Source organism: Peromyscus californicus, unplaced genomic scaffold (assembly GCF_007827085.1).
Source record: "Peromyscus californicus insignis strain IS unplaced genomic scaffold, ASM782708v3 Scaffold_7__1_contigs__length_154581171, whole genome shotgun sequence".
Lineage (NCBI taxonomy): Eukaryota > Metazoa > Chordata > Mammalia > Rodentia > Cricetidae > Peromyscus > Peromyscus californicus.
The window spans coordinates 46492360-46516044 of record NW_026294595.1 but is presented as its reverse complement, the minus strand read 5'-3'; the positions used below and the strand labels follow the sequence as shown (position 1 = coordinate 46516044).

Sequence of the window (23685 nt, the reverse complement as noted above, 5' to 3'; positions counted from 1 at the left end):
TGGCCCCTCCACCTCAGCCCACGGGTACCCTTTCCTTTCTTCCCTTGCAAACTCCATCACTGCTAGATAAAGCATAGTTGAGTGGCCTTTATTTGTAACCAGACCCCGGCCATATCTCCCCAGCATGGCACTAAGTGTCATGTGGAACATGACAATAACAAGGTATATGGAGCCCTTTCTCATTTGAGAAACACTGAGATCAGGAACCCGAGGCTTAACCATTTTATAGGTAAATAAAGTCGCACTACCACAGAACCAGCATTTCAATTCAGGGATTTTACTTCAAACCAGGTCCATGCCCTGTCTTAGTTACAGTTTTATTGCTTGGAAGAGACACCATGACCACAGCAATTCTTACAAAGGAAAACATTTAATTGGGGTTTTAGTTTAGCGTTTTAGTTCATTATCATCACTGAGGAAGGCCTGGCAGCACACAGGCAGACATGGTGCAGGAAAAGTAGCTTAGAGTTCTATGTCTGGATCTATAAGCAGCAGGAAGAGAGATTGATAATGAGCCTGGCTTGACTTCTGAAGCGTCAAAGCCCACCCTCATGACATACTTCTCCCAACAAGACCACACCTTCCAGTTAATTGTGCCTCTTTTTATGGACCTATGGATGCCCTTTTCATTCACACCACCACATCCCCCTTCCACTCCAAACTACATCACAACACTAATGAATGGTACTGAGATAGCAGGAAAAGTCAGGGCTCCGTTATTCCTCTCATGTTGAACAGATAACACCTAACCGAGATGCCGGTTGCCAGAGTCTGCTTTGTGGTCATATGGTAACTGCTGACAGACCCTGCCCTCTGCAGTAACCACAGTGAGGAGCCTTCTGGTGCTGTTTCCAGCAGGGCTGGTACTCTCACCCTCATTTCTTGCTTTCTTCCATTTCAAGTGAGTGCTGCTTATAACTGTGACAACCACACGGAATTCAGCTGCAAAACTAACTACCGCTGCATCCCGAAGTGGGCCGTGTGCAATGGGGCTGACGACTGCCGGGACAACAGTGACGAGCAAGGCTGTGGTAGGAGGGGCCCCAGGGGTGGGGGAGGGGCCATAGACTGCCAGTGTCAAGTGCTGCTCACTCTCATACGGATAGATTTCCCATGTTTAGAGTCATTCAGGGGAACTGAATTCATGTCATCTTAAATGACATCTGGTCCCAAAGCATGCAATAAGTTAAAGAAGGTATCATTAAGATGTTAGGAACACGTTTAACTTTCCCAGATGTAGAATTAGTATTCATACATGACAGGTTTAAATAGCTTGTCTGATCTCACAGATGGCAGAAGGTACAATATGCCTCCAAAGAGAGATTTCCAAATCTGGATGTATTATTTCATGACCATCATATTCTGAGTGTCTTTGTGATTTTTATAATCATCTATTGGGCAGCTGTAGTCACTCTGGCAGCATGGAAAGAATTTATGGACAAAAGACCAAGTAAAGGAATAGTAATTGTCAAAATTATGTACATACTGTCTCACCAAAGTGTCAGAGTGTACATTGTTTGGAAGAGAAAAAATGATAATGTGTTATTTTAATACCACCAGATCTAAACCCACTGAAGGCAATGTAATAGAATGTTCCATTGACTCCATTTAAGCCCCTGACAATGTTTTAGCTTCTTGTTGCCCATTATAAACTTGATACCGTAAGGGCCAGTCACAGTGCCCCATGTCTCTCTTCTACACAGAGATACCCTGGCTCAACCACCCCCACTCCCCATCAAATGTAATGAATTTATTTTCCAGATAGGGAACAGGTTAGGGTTAGCTCCCAGAGGCCATCCTTCTATGTCTGGGAGCTTCAAGAATATGGAAACAGACTGTATCATAAGGAAGCTGTGGCCTTGGCGTATGACATCTTGAAAATGATTGTGCTTTGCAGAGGAGGTGCCATGTAATCCTGGGAGTTTCCGATGTAGAAATCACCACTGCATCCCTCTCCGCTGGAAGTGTGACGCCTATGACGACTGTGGAGATAACTCAGACGAGGAAAACTGTGGTGAGTGCTCAGGATTTTGTGACTCTATGAACCACCAGGGCTGGCCTGTCCGTTTGTAATAATCACTACTTTTCATCCTCAGAGGGTGGATGTCAAGTTCTTTGGGCTATGGAAGTACATATCTTCCTTCTGAAATGCTTTGGGAGAAGGTATTTGTGAAGGGGTTAGTTTTGATCAAGTCTACTTTTGGTCTGTGGCACTTATTTTCTCAACACAAATGAGATGATTTCTGACAAAAGATAAATAAGAAAACCAAAAGAAGTAAAGTAAGAAAAGGTGCTTGCCCTAAGGACCTGCATTGAAAGCCTTTTCCCCAATGTGGTTCCATTATCAGGGGAAGGAGTATTTCTCTTATTTTCATGGTCATTCCTGGTATAGGTAATTCTTTTAGTTGAAGATGTAATAATTACTAGAAACGGGACACAGGGAAGGAAGCCATAGGTCTAGATCACACTACACCCAGTATTCAGTTTTGAATAATAAGGTATGTTTCGAAAATAAGCCCTACCTGAGTACTTATCACTGGCTCATGATATATTTTCAATTTCAAGTTTCTTTTTTTAATTATATACTTTTCAGCTTTAGTTACCTTTTAGAATAAGTCTTCAGCTTGTCCAGAGGCAATTGAGAGAATTAGGGTATTGATTATAGCTTCAAGTATCAACCAGCTAATACTTGTTACACTTGTTACACAAAAGGGTAGCCCAGGTGGTACTTCCCAGTCATGTGGGAGTCTGAAGGAAGGTCACAAGCCCACTATGCTTGGGTCAAAGTGTTAATGGACCCTATAGGTATATAAAAAAATATGTGCATGAGCTAGAGAATATAGTTCAGTGGTAAAATACTTGGCTTCGTGGATGATGCCTTAGGTTAAATCCCCACTATTACATGAACAAAAAGGTAATAAAGAAAGTTCATATTGAATACTATAATTGGTTAGCTGGAGTTTTGCTATTAAAGTACATTTAGATGAAAGCCTTAAAGGCTGTTCCTTTTGGACTTGGATTTGAAGCAGAGGATTGTTTATTTGTTTTAAAGACAGGGTTTCACTATGTTGCTCTGGCTGTCCTGGAACTCAGTATGTAGATCAGGTTGGCCTCTTGCCTCCCAAGTCCTGGGATTAAATGCTACCATGCCCATCGAGGCAGAAGATTCTGTCTTAGAATGGGACTGGATCACAGGACCGAATCTATGCTAGCTCCCACACCTGTCTCCTCGGTGAGATTCCCAGTGCACACTGATGGCCAGGTGGCTTTCCTTTTCAGTTCCACGGGAATGCACAGAGAGTGAGTTTCGATGTGCCGATCAGCAATGCATCCCCTCTCGATGGGTCTGTGACCAAGAAAATGACTGTGGAGACAACTCGGATGAACGGGATTGTGGTAACTATCGGGCATACAGAATCTTCCACTATGACAGTTTAGGGACTAGTTAGTGCTGATATGGTTCTTTAGTGCATAATGACATAGGTAATTTATGTGGTATCCTCTGCATTTTTTGTACTTTATGTTTAAATTACAGTATTCTGCTCTTAATGATAGGAAAAATAAGAAAATAAGGATTTTTTTTTTTTTTTTTTAAAGATAGGGTTTCCCTGTGTAACAGTCCTGGCTATCCTGTAACTCACTCTGTAGACTCACTCTGTAGACTCAGAGATCCTCCTGCCTCTGCCTCCCAAGTGCTGGGATTAAAGGTGTACACACCACTGCTGGGCAAGAAAGGGCATCTCTAAGTCTCGTTTTAATTTAGATAAAACCTAGAAGCAGACGTTTGTTCTCATTGTGCTTCCAAATAAACAAATTAGTTTTCCATAGGTGACTGTGGTGTAGAGGACAGAGCATTGGGACAGAATATCTAAATACTGATTAAACGCTGGGTTTGGGGGAAATTTTATAACCTTAAACTAGGGAATTAGCTAACAGGGTGATAGTGCTCATATCCACATGCTGAATGGAGAAGCTGAATTCTGAGTTGATCTGTTTCACAGATGATCCGTGTGAGTGTGCTGTGAGTAAGGCACAGGGTGTGGGTAGGGATGATGGTGGTCTTCTCACACTCATGCATCTAATACTGTAAGATCTTCTGGGAATGATGATCTTTTCAGACATGAAGACCTGCCGTCCCGATCATTTCCAGTGTACGAGTGGACATTGTGTGCCCAATTCCTTGACATGTGATGGGAGAGCAGATTGTCTGGATGCTTCTGATGAATCCAGTTGTCGTAAGTGCCTGCTTATTTGAGGTTCTGTACGTCCGAGTGCATGGGAATTAGACACAATCCACTCCTTAGTTTAAAAGTGTCAATATGTTCTATTCAGCCTTCTGATAGTTTTCAGTTTGCCTGAGTCATGATTTTCCCAGTGGACTTAGGATCCCCAGTTGTTTGCAGTGGCCATTCAAATTCGAATTATTAGCAATATTTTAAATAGAATGTGCTAATAAACTGTATTATTAGATATCTTACAAAACACTAGTTGGATAAAAACATTTCAGATGAAGAAAGCTGTAGCTATGAATGAACACATAAAGAACTTGGGTTCAAAGTGTTCTGATGTATGCATGATGATGTATAAAAATCATTAAAAATTGTAGAACAAATAAAATCCCCACATTTTAGTGAATAAATATTTAACTATTGATAGTTACTTACAACGGACTATTGATACAGTTGCTACCACCTAAAGTTCAGAGACGATTAAAAAAAAAGGGGAAAAGACAGTTCCAATACAGGTGACAAGTGTCCTTAAGAACACCCACGCCCCCCCCCCCCTTTTTTTTTTTGAGACAGGGTTTCTCTGTGTAACAGCCCTGGCTGCCTTGGAACTCACTCTGTAGACCAGGCTGGCCTTGAACTAGAAGAGATCCGCCTGCTTCTGCCTCCCTAGTGCTGGGATTAAAGGCATGTGCCACCATGCCTAGACAAAACACATCCTCTTTAATTTCAATAATAATCACAGCAACAGGGTAATGAATAATAGAGAAGCACAATAGCAATAATGAATAATAATGATGAATGATAGGGAGACACAATAGCAAGAGTAGAGAGAGATCTAATAGGGTATGTTCATCTCATAAATTATATATATGTCCCTTCTTACCAACAGCTACTCGCTTTCCCAATGGCACCTACTGCCCAGCTGCCATGTTCGAGTGTAAAAATCATGTGTGTATCCAGTCATTTTGGATATGTGATGGAGAAAACGACTGTGTCGATGGTTCTGATGAGGAGCTTCACCTGTGCTGTAAGCGGGAGTGGGATGGGTTGAAGAATGGATCTCAGTGTTCCTTAAATGATGTGTGTGAGCTCGGAGGGCAGCTGTATCATTTTGAGCCCTGATGGATGCACAATTCATACTGTTCAGTTCTTGCTTCAGTTCTCCATCTGGAACTTGAGGAAGATGAATCAACATCCAAGATTTTAAACACTGAAGCTGTAGCAAATATGGAAACCAGAAGTGCACACATACGTAGGGGCACAGGTCCCTTGCTTCATCCTTGACATACCCTCCCCTTACAGAAAACCTGAAGACCCGACCTACTTCCATTTACCTAACAATTCAAGGCCATCTTACATGTACTTATTTGTTTGTTTTTAATGAGTGGACTCTACCTACTGTTGGTTGACAGGCCAGAATCACACCATATATTCTGGCTTCATTTTATTGAGGCACGATCTGGATGGATGGGACCTTTTTTCAGATTAAAAAAAAAATATGTGTATAGGTATTTTGTCTACATGTGTGTCTGTGCAACACATTGAACAGAGCTATCCGAGGCCAGTAGAGGGCGTCAGAGCTCCCGGAACTGGACTTGCAAATGGCTCTAAGCTTCCATGTAGATGCCAGGAAGGGAACCTTAGTGCTCTTAACCGCTGCACCATCTTTCCAGCTCCCCATAACTTTTTAAAAAGCCTCAGAGCTTTTTGGATGGTCCACTGACTGAGAGCTATTGATTTAAATAAAGTGAATGAAATTGCTATTATGTTGAGTCACTGGTGAGAAGCTAGTGAAATCATTCTCACAGTGTCTTCCCCAGGCTGGAAATGGGAGGTATTGCTCAGGAAAATGTGAGAAACGCAAATTCACGGGCTTGAGTAGATTCAGAAGGCCTAGCAATCTAGTCAGGAAGAAACTTTTCAAGTGATTCACAAGTGGGGTGAAGTGAATTCAGAAGGGAGGGAGGGACCCAGACTCATATCTGCCTGGAATCTTCTGATGGCTTGCGTGATCGATCGCTCTTCTTAAATCATATCACCTTTCGTTCTCTTCCCAGAACCTTCCTACTACTCAGTTTCAGGGCAGAGATCTGATTGCCAGGAGTGGTGGTAGAATATTCCCTTCTTTTCTGGAGACCGTTGTTTTTCACAATGGCCTTCCAGCACTCCCTAATATTGCCTTAGCTGTTAGTAATTAGCTCTGCTTCGTATTTTGTTTTTAACTTTATGACTTGAAATTTCAGAGAAGCCCTTAGGAAGCGATTTCTCCTTGTAAAGTAAAATAGCCATAGCCAATAAGATCACACACACGCCAGTCATTTATAGCAAATAATTTAAGTAGTAATTCCACTAACAGCACCTAGCTCCATGATCCACACACGTCCTTGTTCTGTGCCCTAGCCACAGAGTTCTTTTTTTTTAAATTTATTTATTTATTATGTACACAGAAGAGGGCACCAGATCTCATTATAGATGGTTGTGAGCCACCATGTGGGTGCTGGGAATTGAACTCAGGACCTCTGGAAGAATAGTCGGTGCTCTGAGCCATCTCTCCAGCCCCCAGAGTTCTTTATAAAGGTTTCAAGCCTACCATATTCTTTCCCGATTCATCTTTCCCTTGTGGGCTCTTTTCTGACCTGCTTCCTTGTGTTATATTTCATATATATGTTCCCAAGGAGGGGGCTCCTTGTGTAATTGATTCATCTGCATGTAAACTCTGTTCCTGCTATAATGAAGTGCCATGAGAATAAAGACTGGGTCTTCCTTGCTCCTCTTCATATCTAGGATATATCTAACACCTGCAACAGTGCTGTGGTGTGTATGTGAGACTCAAGACATGTTTGGTGATTAATCAGACAAGCAAGGTGATGAATGAATGAATGAAGTGGGCCTGGCATTGGGATAGCCTGGAGTACACTGTCACTTCTACTTTCAACTCGCGGTTTTGTTTTTCATTTGTCAGTCAATGTTCCGTGTGAATCACCACATCGTTTCCGGTGTGACAACAGTCGCTGTATTTATGGGCACCAGCTGTGCAATGGTGTGGATGACTGCGGAGATGGAACCGACGAGAAAGAAGAACACTGTAAGCAAAATGGGAAAAGGAGGAGGCAGAAACCAGGGTCCTTCGCTCTTGCAAGATGTTCCTCTGGGGTTTTCTTCTGTCCTGCTGAGGAGGTCTGTGGTGTGTCGGGGGACCCGCTCCCACTTTTCCCGCAGGGTACTCTTAAGTAGGGAGAAGTGAGAAATATTTAGATAGAAATATAGAGGAGAGAGAAACACAGGATAGCCTCGGGAGGGCCTGAATCAAAACCCACCAGCCCCCCTTCTATCTCTTCTAAAGGGCTACTTATAGAAATGCCAAGGGATGGAGTAAAAGAACCCCCTTAGCACAGCCAAGTGCAGACCCTTGCAAAACCTGGTAACCACTGCACGTGGTCAGTCCATCCCCTTATGCAGCCCTGCTGTGCAAAGCAAGCTCAGATCTCACTAGGAAACCTCTGTGGGCTCCCATAGTGGTGGTGTATCACAGACAATACAAACACATATACGGCTCAGATGCCAACCTGCCACCCCCTTCCTATCTCATCGAGCAAGATGTTGACAGGCCCCTTACATGTCAGTCTTTACTTAAGCATTTAATAAGCTGCTCTCACGTATCTTGTAAGAAAACGAGAGAAAAGACTAAATACTGGTTGAGTCACCCTCCACAGGTTAAAGGATTATTTGTTGTCAAAGATGAGGCTTGGCTACTCCACAACCAATAGTTACTAATTGGTAATCTGATATGTGAGTGTGTGTTCCTTCTCATGCTCAGTCGGAAAGATCATTGCAAGAAAGGCACCACTGGTGTTAACATAACTAACCTAGAATCCTTTCTAAATGTGCAAGTCCATTTCCCAGATGAATAAGTACATCATAATTTATGTGTTTGGGTGTCTTGTCTGCATGTATGTCTGCACCTTATGCATGCCTGGTACCCAGGAAGGCCAGAGGAGGGTGTCAGATTACTTAGAATTGACAGACAGTTGTGAGCTGCATTGTGGGTGCTGAGACCTGAATCCAGGTCCTCAAGGAGAGCAACCAGTACTATTAACCATTGAGACATCTCTTCAACTCCAGTAGATTATTTTAAGATTTAAAAAAAAAAACTGACTGAATTTCATATCTAAGTCCTGAAAATAGTTGTACTTTGGTTTAAAAATCTATTGAGAGAGAGTTGATGAGTTTTTTTGGGAAATTAGTTTGTTTAGAGAAAAGCCATTGAGAAAATTGAAAATAGATACAAGTAGCTAGTTTTATTTGTGTTTCCTGTCCCCAATAAAAGTATGACAAAATGAATATTATATTTCATTCTACTTGGAATGAAAGAATTAGACTTGCTGTTCACCAACAGCAGTTCTGAAGTACCACTGGGCTAGGATGACATCTGTTGAACATAGACAACCCTGGTTTTTGCTGTAGTCAATACTTAACTACACCTCACACACTCTGTAATGCATGGAGATACTAGACCGTAAATAGTATGTTCAGTCCATGCAGATGCTGTGAAGGGACCACTTAGGTCAGAAGGGATTTGGTTAGGTCGGGATACCTCTCTCAGCGGAGCATCTATGCCTCTTGCGCTTCCTAGTCTCTGACTCGTTTTCCTCTTCATATGAAGGTGCTATGTAGACTGTGTTCCTCTTAGGGGATGGTCGCTATCTAACATCACTCACTTGTACATTGGAGTCCAAGACTTTTTTAAAGAAAAGATTTTTGACGAATGACGTATAGGAAGACACAATGCACTGCATCTTAACTGCAGCAAGCTGTAAATGCATCTAGATCATCACTTTAAAAGACTTGTGTTTGATACAATGAATTCAGTTCTTTAGTATTGTGCTGATCTTGGACTAAAGGAATTCTATAGGTAGAATACATCCACTCTTTGAATGTGCTCTTGAACAAGAAACAGGAAACAACACATAGGTTTGGAGAAAATTTTTATATTCCTAGCCATATGTTGATGAACTGAGAAATGTTTATCTTCTAATTGAAGCACTATAAATTTCTTATAAAATTCTTTCATTTACTGGTCTGATGACTGATTATCTTTAAAATCATTATTCCTTCAGAAATGCCAATTCTAGAATTATTTTCTGGTCTGTTTGGCATTGCTCTGGATCCATTCTTCTTACTGTAAAAATACTGCATGTAGACAATCATCATAGGTTATAATCCTCCTGAATCATTTCAATTCACACTTAAAATCAGTGGTGTGGCAGTTACCACATTTTGGCGTATTCAGCTACATATTTCTCTCAGGAAGCTGTCCTCAGATCTAAAGTTAATAACTTCACTGAATGTTCCTTTTGAGACAGCTCTTCATCCGCCTCATTTCCTGTTCTTCACCACCTTTGTCATGGCTCACTGGTATGTACACCGTTAGGAAAAGAGAAGGGCATTTTGTCCAGCTATGGCATCACTGGTCCTGCGCATCTTAGAGCCTTTTAACCTACAAATCTTCCTGCTTGGGGCTTAGATACAGTTAGCTTTTTCCCATAGTGCAAGGTTTTTTCCATTAGTTTCTTGCATTTCTGTCTATACACCAACCAGTTCTTCACTGACCTTCTCTCTTTTTTTGCCTTTGCCAAGTAAGGACAGGCTGGGCACATTGCTAGCACACTCTTTTCAAACCTCTTTCCCGTGAGCACATGATCTGCCTTCCCTCTCCACCAACTGCTTGGCTGTTGTGTAACCTGGATCTCCTGACTGTTGAGCTGATGCCAAATGTTTTCAGTTTTTGATTTGGAAAGAGTCTACTTCTCTCAGCACTCCATATTACTCAGAGTAATTGGTGTTGCTGCAACCGACAACCAATCTCCAAGTCCTAACACATCAAAGGTTTCTTTCTCATTTGTATAAAGGACAGCACGGCTCGCACAGCCTCCTCCAGCTTGGAGCTAGCCACCTGACATACCCGACTGCTAAGCTTACAGACCCAGCACATGAGACAATGTGAAGGCACATGGGCTTTGAACTGCTTTAGTCCAGGGGTGACATATGTCTCTTCTAATTCACAGACTATTGCCTTGAACTAGTCATTTGGTCTCCATCTAGCTGCAAGGGAGCCTGGGAAAAGTAGAGAAACATGCATTTATTTGTGAGTGGAGGAAGTGAAGCATTTTGTTTCAGTGAAGTTTGACTTTAACTTGTTCTTACATTGCAGGTAAAAATCCGACCCATAAACCTTGCACAGAAACCGAATATAAGTGTACCAATGGACACTGCGTTTCAGAGCACTACGTGTGTGACAATGTTGATGATTGTGGTGACCTTTCTGATGAAATTGGTTGCAGTAAGTAAACATTTAGCTTTATATTTCATTATAGTAAAATAACCAGATACACTCTCAAGTGGCTCAGATGGCCCTCAAACACACTTTGTAGTTAAGGATCACCTACAACTCCTGATTCTCCTGCCTTTACCTCCGAGTGCTGGGATTATAGCATGGTTCTTTTTATTTTAAAGTAGACTTTGGAGCTGGGCAGTGGTGGCACACGCCTTTAATCCCAGCACTCGGGAGGCAGAAGCAGGTGGATCTCTGTGAGTTCGAGGCCAGCCTGGGCTGCCAAGTGAGTCCCAGGAAAGGCGCAAAGCTACACAGAGAAACCCTGTCTCGAAAAACCAAATTAAATAAATAAATAAATAAATAAATGAATAATAAAGAAATGAATAATAAAGAAATAAAGTAGACTTTGGGCTGGAAGAGATAACATAATCAAGGGATGGATTTGGTTCATTTTGAACTGTTGAGAACATATTAGTAGTCCATATCTTTGTTTTCCCGTCATCTCTATTATGTATGTGTACACACACACACACACACACACACAAAATAAATAATCTAATTGTTACTGCCCCATTGGCAGCTGCTATTGTCTACCTCCATAACGATGCTCAAGAAGTTGAAGTCATTTGCTGGTGAACCAAAAGAGTAACAAAGCAGAAATGAAGCATCTATGGAACTCTAGGCAAGGAAAGAGGTCTCTGACCCCCTGTGGCACCTGCTGTGCCCAGCACGGTTTGACCTCTTTAAGCCTTGGTGTCCTTAACTGATCAGTTATTAGCTATTGTGTGTGCATGTACCCATGCATGCCACATCCCCTGTGTGTGTAGGCCTCTGTGTGTAGGCTAGAAGACAATTTTGTGGTAGTTAGTTCTCTCCTTTTATCTGCCATAGGTTCCAGGGATGGAACTCAGGCCACCAGGCTTGCATGGCGAGATTTTACCCTCTGGGCCATCCCAGTGGTCTCTGAAGGAGCTCTTTAAATCCTGAGAGTCTGAGATTGGCCATGTTAGTTAGCTCCATGTGCTTTCAGCTCCTTGGGTATTATTACATGGTTCCCCATCACCACTACCACCCTGAGGCATGCAGGAGACATTTTCATAATTAAATGGCCATACTACACTGAGTTGGTTTGACACGTATCTCACATACCCTCTGAGTGGGGCTTGGGGTGCTTGACAAAATGAAGTGATTTGATTAAACTTTCATTAGATTTTTGTGAAGCTGGGTGGCAGATTTGGGTTTTGACACAGAGAGATCAATGTGTAAACAGTTTCAGGAGACTAGCAAATTTCTGAGTTTGGCTTGGCCTAATTGTGGCTTGGAATTTCATTGAAAGTAGGTTTACTTAGAGGAAGTAAGTGGTATGGCATTAACTTCTTTGCATATAATAAGTGGATGTGATATAGAATTCAGATATCTGCTATTCATTTGACACAGGTATAAAATTCTTTTTTCTTTCTTTTTTATTGTATTTCAAGATAGGGTCTCACTATGTAGCCCTGGCTGTCCTGGAACTCACTGTGTAGACCAGGCTGGCCTTGAATTCTGAGATCTGACTGCCTCTGCCTCCCCAAGTGCTGGGATTAAAGGTATATACCACCACCACCCAACTAGAGAATCTGATCTAAATGAAACTGCTGCTTTACTTCCTCTGTCTTTCTGTGTTTTGAGCTGCCTGCCTGCCCTCACAGTCCTGGGATTAAAGAAAGGCATGTGCCACTATGCCTGGCTAGGTGTAGAATTATTTATGATGGAAGTTCTCAGGCCCTACATCCCCCATCAAGATATGATTTTAAACATTTAAGATGTGCATCACGATGTTTTGAAATACAGAGTGAAATCATGCCTTAACACGTGCCTCACTTGAGTGTGAGTGTGCTTGGAGCACCCAAAACCTACTCAGTCACCACATTTCCAGGCATGGAAAGACATGAATATTTTCCTAGCACCATTCAATTATAAAGGAGATAAACTGATGTCAGGTCGGAGATACAATTTCTGTGATCATAAAGGTAGAGTGACTTGCTATTTCTGTGTTTTTATTCCTTTTTCATAAACTGAGACTGGAGAGATTGTCTTGTAAACAGATAGCCATATGCTTCTGCTTGTAGAAGCTGGTTGCTAGGCAACTGCTCTGGTACTGAGCTGCATGCCCAGCCCTAGTGCCACTGGTCCATGGATTAAGGTGATGACTAGGTGCTCCTTTTGATGTTTCTGGTCTTCAAATGAAAGATGTTATATGAAAATCTTCCATTCCAAATGCTGCAATATCTCTGCTCTTGTTAAGGTTGCTTACTTTCGAAGAATATGACTCAGTCAAGGGAGAGCTTTCTGCATTCTGGACTTAATTACAGATGGACTTTAGAGCTGCGAGAGGACCACAAAGTAGTCCAGTGAAACAGTGATGAGAATAGTTCCTTGTAGAGAGACTATGGCACTGGAAAGACGAGAGAATTACTATGATCTTGCCAATGTATGCCAAGTAGACAGTTCCCAGACACACCCAAAACACTGACACTACCAAGAAAAACTATAAAACCTGGGAAGGTTTATTTATTTAGGAATATGTAGTTATTGGTAGCCCAGACTTAGTATGCATTTGAAGGACAGTGTTCTACTGAGTGGCATTCTCCTACTCTATCTAAAATACACAAATGAATACCTTCATTATGCCATAAGAGATCCTGAGATGTGGTTAGGAAGACAGAAATAGAAGTTTATTTGGATCTGAACCAGGAGATTCTTTAGCTGAAACACATTTCATTGGAAAGATGAAGCTTGACTCCTTTATGGAGACAAACACTGCTCACCACTCCTATCTAGCCTCAGCTTCTTCAGCTTCTCTGTAAGACCCAAGTGTGGGGGTAGTTGGAGACAAAACAAGCTAATGAGGATGACAGACTGAAAGCCAGGTGACTTGCAGAGATTGACCGGGACAAGATCACCAGGAAAAGATGAGCAAAGAAGTATTTGGACAGAATCCAAGCTGTGAAGCCTGGATAATCTAGACCCTAGAAAATTGGGGGTAAAAATAGCCATTTAGCAGGACCCAACACACACACACACACAAAAAAAAAAACCCAACAAAAACAAAAATAAAACAAAAAACAAAACAAACCAACAACTGGTCATCTTTTGCTTTATTCTGAAAGCTATAAGATCTAGGGACATACTAATAATCCTAAGTAGAGGCTGGGGTGTAGCTCAGTATTTGTGTTGTTGAGTTGCATGTATATTTAGCATATGCAAGGGCCCAAGGTTCAGTGCTCAAGGTTCAATCCCCAGGACCAGAAGCAAAGAAATTATCTGAATCTCATAACAAATAAAGGTTTGCTCTTTTTGTACATTAATTTCTACATTTAATAAAATACTTTAAACAACATTACAATCTTTTCTCCACTTATTTTTAGATATTTCCCATGGCAAAGTATCAGTTGAAGCTTTGACTCTTAATAACAACCCATCATATAAATAATCAAAACTCATCGTTCCTGAGATGTATGCTTCTTTTTATATTTTGATGTTTCTCAAAACGAAGTGTATCTTACAAATTACAACATGTCATACTACAAGTTATCATTTTCCATAACAGTAATGGTGCATCAGTGGTAACTTAGACAATACAGTATATCTTATTTCTTCCTTATTGTTGAAAAGATAATTATGTTCTATATTTTTTACACATCACAAATCTTAGTGTATATATTTCCCCTTATTCTATTCATTAATAGAATAACTGAGTAAAAAGGTATGACTATGTTATATTTATTGACTGTTTTCTGTGTTGCTGGTGACAAAGCCCACCCATGGCCTTGTGCGTGCTAGGTAAATTCTCTATCACTAAGCTACAATGCAGCCAAGCAGGAGTATTGTTAAAGTAGTTTAAGGTCTGTGTATATTATATAATTTCCCTTATATATACTAATTTAAAGCTCTAAATATGAACCAAATTCCTAACACAAACACTAAACTGTCTAAAAAAAATAGAATAGGAATCCTGAATGAACTTATTTAGAAATGTTTGGTTGTTGAAAGCTCAGATTCAGTCTTTATTATAAGCATTTTGTGTATGAAAAGTGTATAATATGACTATGCATTTTACTACACCCTGATAAACATCCTTCCAATTAACAGGCTAATAATTATAAAAATTATACTCATATTTATAATTTTCAACTAGCCTGTATCTGTGTGTGTGTGTGCGCGTGTGTGCATGCATGCTTGTGTGTGTGTATGCGTGCGCATGTGTGAATCTACCTACCATCTATCTACCTACTTACATAAGATGAATGAACAAGAGCACTTGATGGTAGCTGTGGAATCCCTGGATACTCCAAAGTTGAGCCTGGTAGTGCTGTATATGATGGAAAATGGCCTTCAGGACCATCTACACATGTGTGTAGATAGCATCCAGACCATTTATAGAACAAAGATCCAGTCTGATTTCAGGGCTTCCGGAAAAGGGTCATCTGAAGATGCTGTACAGTTGGTTATATATCTGTGTTTGTGGCTGATCTGATTTGTACCCTTCACTTGTAATGCTGAGATTTTGTTTTCAGATCTAGGAGAAAACAGAACTTGTGCTGAAAACATATGTGAACAGAACTGTACCCAGTTAAGCAACGGAGGATTTGTCTGCTCCTGCAGTCCTGGGTTCAAATCTAGTACTTTGGACAAAAATTCATGCCAAGGTAGAATATTTTTCCTTCCATTGTTACCTAGAGAAGTTTAAATTTTTTACATTCTCCATCTACTGCATTTTTATTAAACTACTGTATAATTTCCTTAATGAGGTTTCCTTACTCAGGGACTCACAGTGTCAAATAATGAAGGTCTTAGTGGTAACGGTTGCTCATTATACTAGTCCGTTAAGTAAAGCCACCAGAAACCACAAAGCTGTCACATACCCACTTAGGCAAGTCATAAATGAGTTTTGTGGCATGGGCTCCGAAGGTAGCTCATCAAGGTTGTCAGTGAAGAGTATGATTTTAGGTGTCTTTTATCACGTATTACTGTGTCTCATTCATTTTTTGCCAGTACTAGAAGTTGAACCTAGGGCATCATGTACTCTAGAGAACCTACCTGCCACAAAGCTATAGCTATAACCCTTCCGAGATGATTTAAAGAATTCTGTTGGTTACTAAAGCAACTCAGTGATTCTTCCTGAACTGTTTAGTTATCAGAAGGGAAGCAATGATGAATATCAGAAGATTTTGCAAGCAAACAGATGCCTTACCATTGTATGAAGTTATGCTGCTTTAGTTAAAATAACCCTCTGTCCATTGTTGTCCAGCTTAGGGGCTTTAGGCTCACTATCAGTCCACTGAAGTTTGATTTTTATTGTGGAGTATGTCATCAACATATTCTGGTTTCATTGCTTGTTTTTATGTGCACTCTTCTTAGTCTGTTTGCTTGTGAGTTTCAGTTCTGAAGGGGTCAGATATGTGTCGCATACTTAGTTTTTATTTTGCCTGCAGACATCAATGAATGTGAGCAGTTTGGCATCTGCCCCCAGAGCTGTCGAAATAGCAAGGGAAGTTATGAGTGTTTCTGTGCGGATGGCTTCAAGTCTATGAGTAGCCATTATGGAGAACGGTGTGCAGCTAATGGTACGATGGATTCGTGTTTGGAACGAGTCACTTCCGGGGGACATAAATACTGAAGACTATGATGTACTAGGCAATGAACTTCTTCTACTTCTTATAGTCTTCGCTACTTTTTTTCTTACTACCTAATTCTTCTCTCTCTCCTCTTCTACTAGCTTAAAAATCTAGCTATTGCCCCCTAACAAATGTGCAAAGTTAAAAGACAGATTAGTTGTCATTCTGAATTTAACCTCTTCTATACCTGGATAAAAGCTTCTAATACGGGACAGATGCTGGTCTGTAGGAGACACAAACAACAGAAGATTGTAGCAGGATACAACAAATTGATGAAACCTTGGCTCCCAGTCCAGTGAGACTCAAGATTTGAATCCACAAAATTCAAGGCGAGCCAAAACACACACAAGTGGGGTGCATCTGGGGCACTGTGCTGACATATTTCTTTGTTATTGTTCATGAACTGCTGGTCACAGAGAGAAAGGCTGGTGCGTTCAGAACATCAATCATTGGTTTTACATTTTAGGTTAATGCCTATATCTAAGAATCTAGTTAAAGAAAGAGGAGTATAAATACTAGCTGAAATGACCAAAAGAGAAAGAATATGAGTCAGAAGCATCATGTTTCAAATTTCAGAGGTCTGGTCTAAATTAACCTTTCCCAGTTAAGGAGTATATGGCCTTATTTAGGATTTGAAATGAGTGCTAGAGTTTAAGAAACTTATTGAGGAGGTAGTAAGTTAGAGTGGCCAGAAACTCTATCCAATACATAATATAAGTTGAGTGCTTAAGGTGCACATTTGACTATCCTCCAGTTAGAGTGAATAGAAACCAGGGTGAAGGCGTTTGAACAGCTGGTCCTGCAATTAAGCAGCACATTTGAAAATGTTTAAAATTTTAAACTAAGGGGATAGCTGAAATAAATTAGAATATTCATATAAAACATAATGTCAAGTCTGAGGAAATGTATAAAACGAACTTTTGAAAGTCACTTAAATCACATTTGATTGACATTTTGCAATTTTAAAATTCTAGAGAAGTATTTTGGGATGAGTCACCGTTGAAAGAGCTACTTTAGGCTGTAGGAAAAACTCTGAAAATTCAAGAACAAGCTGGCTTGTTTCTCATTAGCTGGCAGTTAAATTGGGCTACGGGGATGATTACCTGTTAAGAGAATCACAAAACCTGTCAGTCAAGAGTGAGGGCTGGTAGCTCCCCAGGAAGCTCTAGGCTGTGAATCCTGTATTTTTTCTGTGAGGCTGGATGAATTTGGACTCTTTGTAGTGGTCTCAATCTTGTCTAAACTGCCCCTGGTGGCTAAATAAATAAATAAATAAACAAATAAAAAAGAAGCAGATTCTCACAACCCCAGGGATTTAGACTTGCAGGGTAGTCAGCTTTTTTTGGTCAAATTTCTCTAAAACTAACTTCTCCCTCTCCCTCTTCTTCTCTTCTGTTTCCTCCCTGCCTCCAAGGGGGAATACCTAGAGTGCATTTAATACCTGCTTCTTAAAAGTATAAGTGGAATGAGAGAGAAAAAGCAGCCCTTTCTTTGTTTACAGAAAACCCTCCTCTGTTGCTCCTGCCTGAGAATGTTCGCATCCGGAAGTACAACGTCTCATCCGAGAAGTTCTCAGAGTATCTGGAAGAGGAGGAGCATATCCAAACGCTTGACTATGACTGGGACCCCGAGGGCACGGACCTCAGTGAGTAGAAAAGCTGCACACTGGTCACTGTGATGATTTTTCTTGGTTTTTACCTGGTGAACTTGTGGAAATTGTGTATTTCATTTTGAATCGGGTGGATTTTTCTTGCCTAGAAGGAAGTGGGAGCTCCCATTCAGCACATCACTGGATTTTCACTGTGGACTTGGGTCCCTGCCAGCTTTCCCTTATTTCCCACTGAAACTTCTCTTCACATCTCCTTGTATTTTAATATCCCCTTGTCTTTTGCTCCCAAGTTACCTTTTTTTTTTTTTTTTTTTTTTTTTTTTTAAGTTTTCGAGACAGGGTTTCTCTGTGTAGCTTTGGTGCCTGTCCTGGACCTTGCTCTGTAGCCCAGGCTGGCCTTGAACTCACAGAGATCCACCTGGCTCTGCCTCCGGAGTGCTGGGATTAAAGACATGTACCACCGCCGCCCTGCTCTACGCTTCTTTTCTACCATAGCATAGTGGCAAACTTCTGAGCACCAATGTCACCTCTGTGACATTCTGGCAGAGTCCCACAAATGCCCACCATGAGGTGATAGCATTTTACACATGCTTTCTAGACACATGCTACATTGCCTTTGGTACCTAGCTGTCCACCTGATGTTCCCTTACCTTCTAATTGTGTGCCCTTTGGAGACTGAACCTAACTCATCTCTGTGTTCCCAGCTCCTGGTCTGACGTCTACTACAGAAATATATGTAGTGGGCACTAAAAGAGCTTAGTTTAATATAAGAAAAGGTGAACAACGCCTATCATTGAACATGGTCTTCTATGATCACAAATTCATTTTCTATCCTTATGCTCCATTTCCTAGAGTTATGACATCAAACAGTTGTCACAATTATTAAAATCAATTTTTAACTGTAAAGTATTAGTAATAATCTTACTGTTATGTACTTGAGAGGCTTTTTTGAAGGGTAAATGTGACAATACATGTGAAATGTTTATGATCTACTAATATGATCCCAATGTAAATTTATTACTGTATTTTCACATACATTTCACATATGTAATGCAATATTTTTCTTCCCAACTGTGTTTTTTTCAAGAACGATACCTGTTTGGGGAAGAAGCGTATGCCAATATACTCTAAAATTCAGTCTTAATCTGTGTGTGATCAGATTAACCTCAGTGCTTAGGGGAGGGGGCAGGAGAATTACAAGCCAAAGGTTCTCTGAACCACTACATAGCAGGACCATGTCTTGTAGAGGGGGAAAGGCCACACCAAGTTGTAAGTTGAGCCTTTCTTGTGAGTAGGGCATGTATAATGTGTATTGAGGTTTGATGTCAGGGAATCGGTTATATCATGGAAATAAGGCAGAGAGATCAGTCAATGACTCACCAGACCCAAGATCCACTCTTACTGTGCACTCCTCTCCAGGTGTTGTATATTACACTGTGCTGGGACAGGGCTCTGCATTTGGTGCTATCAAACGTGCCTACATTCCTGACTTTGAATCTGGTAGCAATAATCCCGTGCGTGCAGTTGACCTGGGCCTGAAATATGTAATGCAGCCAGATGGATTAGCAGTGGACTGGATTGGAAGGTAAGTATGACACTCATCTCTCTTGCCCGTTTCGTTTTCATGGGGCAGTTCTGGTTTCAGTTCGCCATGGTTATACTGGTGAAGTCAGCAGCTGGTACAGCTCCACTATGCACTATCCCTAGCCACAGCAATCACCCCTGCTCACCTCTTCGTGCAGTCCACACATTGTCCTTTTCTATATTCAGTGTGTGCCACAGAAGGGTTTGGGAAAGTGCCCAGGTCGAGATTCTGTGTTACGTGTGAGAGTTCTGTGTTTCGAGACTAACTTTGAGTATGGTGATGTTGTTCACTGGGGAAATTCTCCAAGAGTATCACTGGAGATTAAACATTTCCCTCTGGTAATTATTTGGGAAAAGGAACAAGGCTCAGTTTTTAGTATCCAAGCTAGCTGGTACCAACTGGTATCAAAGTTATAGAGTTTTTATCCCTGTTCTATTCTGTTGGACTGTCTAGAACCTTCTGGCTCACAGTTTGGATGATCTCTAACTCAAAAACTTGTGCAAAATCTTGCTCATGAATACCTGATATACAGCCTGGTGTGGAAGTGTTACCAATAAGCCTTTCCTCCAGGGGAGGCTTGTACTGGCAGAACACTGGTGGGGGAATCTTAACCTTGAAGATGAAGTGGGAAGCCTCAGTGACTCCCCATCCTCCTCGAGAATGGAGTCATTTGAAGTACAAATTCATTTTCCCCTCTCAGCCGTCTTGTCACAGGAGACCTGAGCTTCTCCAGAGAAGTTAATTGGGTCCCCAACGTGCCTGCAGGCTAACAGGAGACTCAACCTCAGTCCCTGTCAGGAAGCAGGGCCTCTGAGAACCATAACAGAAACAGTTAACATCTGTTAACTCACCTCCATAAGGAAGTGGGAGCGGTGCATTTCTCTCATCTGAAGTTTTACCTCTTTCTGAGCCTCAGTGGATGAGGGAATTAAGAGGCTGCAGGACTTCTCTCGGCTTGTTAGGGAAAGCTTACAGCCTTAGACGTGGAAATAGGGGCAGGCTAGCTTTGCTGAGTTTGTTACTTGGAAATGCTGGTGCTCAATTCTTCTTGATTACAGTTGGGCTTTTTGCCGAAGGGGAAGAGACTCATGGGCAGTAAGAATTAAAAGCCACACGCCTTAATCTGCCTGTGACTCAAAAAATTGATGTGAGGCCAGTCCATCTGATATATCCACTACAGGGACAACAGATACAGTATCTGAGTAATTGCAGGCATCTGAGTATTTGACGCACTGGCCAGAACTTACAGACTTAGTTTTCTCATGTTCATGTTTCTTTTCAAATGATTGGTCCAGGCTTTTCTATTGTTTAACTCTGTCCCTCTACATTCAGGCATATTTACTGGTCAGATGCCAAGAGCCAACGTATTGAGGTGGCTACCCTTGATGGAAGGTACCGGAAGTGGCTAATCACCACCCAGCTGGATCAGCCAGCTGCCATTGCTGTGAACCCTAAGCTAGGGTAAGTATTTGAAGGGATGCTTTAGTTAATATATAGTTTCTAATTGTGAAATTCCACATGGGAATCTGTCTGCTTACACGAATCCCTTTCTTGACTTTTATTTGGATGCATAAAAAGTATTGAAATTCAGATGGTAATTTGGTTGTATTACATTAGCCATAAAAGACATGTTTATACATATACATTGATTATTTGTAGAAATACTCCATTTGGTAGTTGACCTCACCACAAGAAGTAGTTTAGTCTTTTTTTTCCTCTTGATTTTTGATATTTAAGTGGATACTTAGCATTCATGTATTGGCATCTAAATTCTTCCTTATTTTGAGTATATCTAAGTCCTTTTCTTGTTTGGTGTCCTGTCTTTGTATATGAAACACTATGAGTTATTACTTTGAGCTGGTGTCTTCTACATGTGAAATCATGGTCCCTAGACATTCAGCTTAAAATGTACTTCCTGAGAAGATCTAACTCCCAAAGTGGACTCGATCATATTTTGTGCCTTATGTGTAACATATGTTGGAAGTAAAGAGACATCTTTGTAGAAACAGTCACACTCAGGAAAAGTGTTGATTGCACCGTTGGTAACATTTCCTGCACCCCAGTACTAAGATGAGAGGCTTCAACCAGGGAATATTCTGTTACAGGCTTATGTTCTGGACTGACCAGGGAAAACAACCTAAAATTGAGTCTGCCTGGATGAATGGGGAACATCGCAGCGTTCTGGTTTCTCGGGACCTTGGCTGGCCAAATGGCCTGTCCATAGATTATCTGAATGATGACCGGATCTATTGGAGTGACTCCAAAGAAGATGTTATTGAGACCATAAAATATGATGGGACTGACAGGAGACTCATCATAAATGAAGGTTAGGAATGAGTCAGAATTCATGTATTTATAATTGTCTAACATTTTCTGTGTGTCTGTGTGTAATTCCTCAGATTTGTTACCATCAATTCCCAGCTGCTATATTAAATTCAAATAAATTCATAACAATAATAATCCTTATTGTAATTTTAAGTACCAGGATCAGATAATGAAAGAACTAAGATTTCTGTTAGGTCCCTCTGAGATTTTGCCTTCCGTATGTTAAGTCACATGTGTCCTTAGTAGTCTACATCCAATTGCTTCTAGACATATTCATTTCCATGTGCTAGCCTGTTCTTGTATTCAACTAGAAACATGTAGAAGGAAAGGAGTGTTTTGTTTTATTATCCAAAATCTAGACAGAACTATATCAATCCAGTGCATAGCACATTTCCCCCAGCTGGCCAGGATTGTCTTATATTCAAAGTGGGAGGCAAGGAGGGTCTTAGTTTGTCACATTCTTTTAAAAAATGGAATAAAACCAGCAACTCTAAAGTCAGACCATTTATAATAATCCAGTTTATCCACCCAAATATGCTAGCTATTACTTCAATCCAAACGACAGCAGTCACAGTAGTGCTGGGGATTGTTTCATTAACTCTGATTTGTTTCTCCACTGTTGGTAAACAGCAATGAAGCCGTTCAGCCTGGACATCTTTGAAGACCAGCTATACTGGGTAGCTAAGGAGAAGGGAGAAGTATGGAGACAAAATAAATTTGGGAAAGGAAATAAAGAGAAAGTGCTGGTGGTGAACCCTTGGCTCACTCAAGTTCGAATCTTTCATCAACTGAGATACAATCAGTCAGGTAATAAGCAATCTTGGAATGAGATGATGAGCTGGACTCCTTGTTTTGGAAGGGTGGCTATAGCGTTAGCGGATGAATGACGGTCATGATGGTGTATGCATGGGTGCTTTAAACATTTTGAATCCAGAAAGAAAGCATCATAGGCTGAATAAACAGAGAAAAACTATTAGAAATGTTTCAGTCAGTCCTTGATTGGCATTAGGGAGATAGACTTTTTAGGTCACAGAGTCTAGCAGACAACAGACCCGTGCTTTGAAAAATCACCCAGTGGCTCTGTCTCACGAATGTCAGAAATCATGTCCATTCTTAAAATGGCAAAACCAGATACTTAATCTTGTGACCCCTTAATCTTGTTGATACCTGCTTCTTATTTTTGTACCATTCAGTCCCACTTCCTAGGGTTACCTGTGATAATGTCTCAACATTGTGTGGAGAAAATGAAAGGATGGTTTTTAGATGAGGAAAGAAATTAGCCTTTGCCAAGTTATCTGGCGCTAGGTTCTTTCTTTCGATAACCTGGTATCTGCTACTTAACTTAGCTTAATTCTACCTCATCCAAAGCTCAGTGTTTTCCTTCATCTGGTTTAGTGGTCTGTATCCTGGCTCTGGCTGAACTCTGTTGCAAGTCTGGATAAGTCATTCTCATCTAATCTGCATTTCTGAACCAAGGACAGTTCTGAGATCCTGTGTTAGCCTCAGGGAATTACAGCTCAGAGCTGAGAGTCCCAGGAACTCATACCGGTGGTGAACCTGTGTTCTAGGAAGTAGTGTCCTTGAATGACTTTTAAGTGTTTTTCCCAGCTTGTCACTTGAATACTCAATAGTCTGTGTCTTAAGTGACCTGGTGACCTGGCTCAAAGAAAAACAAAGTCTGGGGACTGTCTTTCAGTCAGCTGAAGCTCTGGGTCCCATTTGGGGAAATGCTGACTTGAGATGAAGGCTTGGGATTTCTACTTCATCCCAAATGTGCTAGATTGGCATTCACTCTGGACCAACAGTCTTCAAATTTCAGCATATATCAGACTGGCAGACCTTATTAAATACGGTTTGCTGCACCCAACTTGTGGGTATTGGAAGTTTTCACTTAGTATGGGTTCTGGTGGTTCAGGGAAAAGTGAAACCTGTTCCCCAGTCCT

The 23685-nt window shown here is 41.1% G+C and overlaps 1 protein-coding gene across 2 annotated transcripts in view; it reads left to right on the top strand.

Annotated features, from left to right (window-relative positions):
* Positions 1–23685, top strand: part of Lrp2 (LDL receptor related protein 2) — a 150140-nt gene that overhangs the window by 115914 nt on the left and 10541 nt on the right. For both annotated transcript variants that reach the window (XM_052725150.1, XM_052725149.1), the window contains 14 exons: positions 903–1031; positions 1898–2014; positions 3280–3396; positions 4119–4235; positions 5119–5256; positions 7192–7314; positions 10441–10569; positions 15123–15254; positions 16041–16172; positions 17725–17868; positions 19252–19417; positions 20750–20878; positions 21523–21743; positions 22373–22549. In XM_052725150.1, coding sequence (XP_052581110.1) covers positions 903–1031; positions 1898–2014; positions 3280–3396; positions 4119–4235; positions 5119–5256; positions 7192–7314; positions 10441–10569; positions 15123–15254; positions 16041–16172; positions 17725–17868; positions 19252–19417; positions 20750–20878; positions 21523–21743; positions 22373–22549 — 1971 coding nt within the window. The remainder of the gene's footprint in view (positions 1–902; positions 1032–1897; positions 2015–3279; positions 3397–4118; positions 4236–5118; positions 5257–7191; positions 7315–10440; positions 10570–15122; positions 15255–16040; positions 16173–17724; positions 17869–19251; positions 19418–20749; positions 20879–21522; positions 21744–22372; positions 22550–23685) is intronic.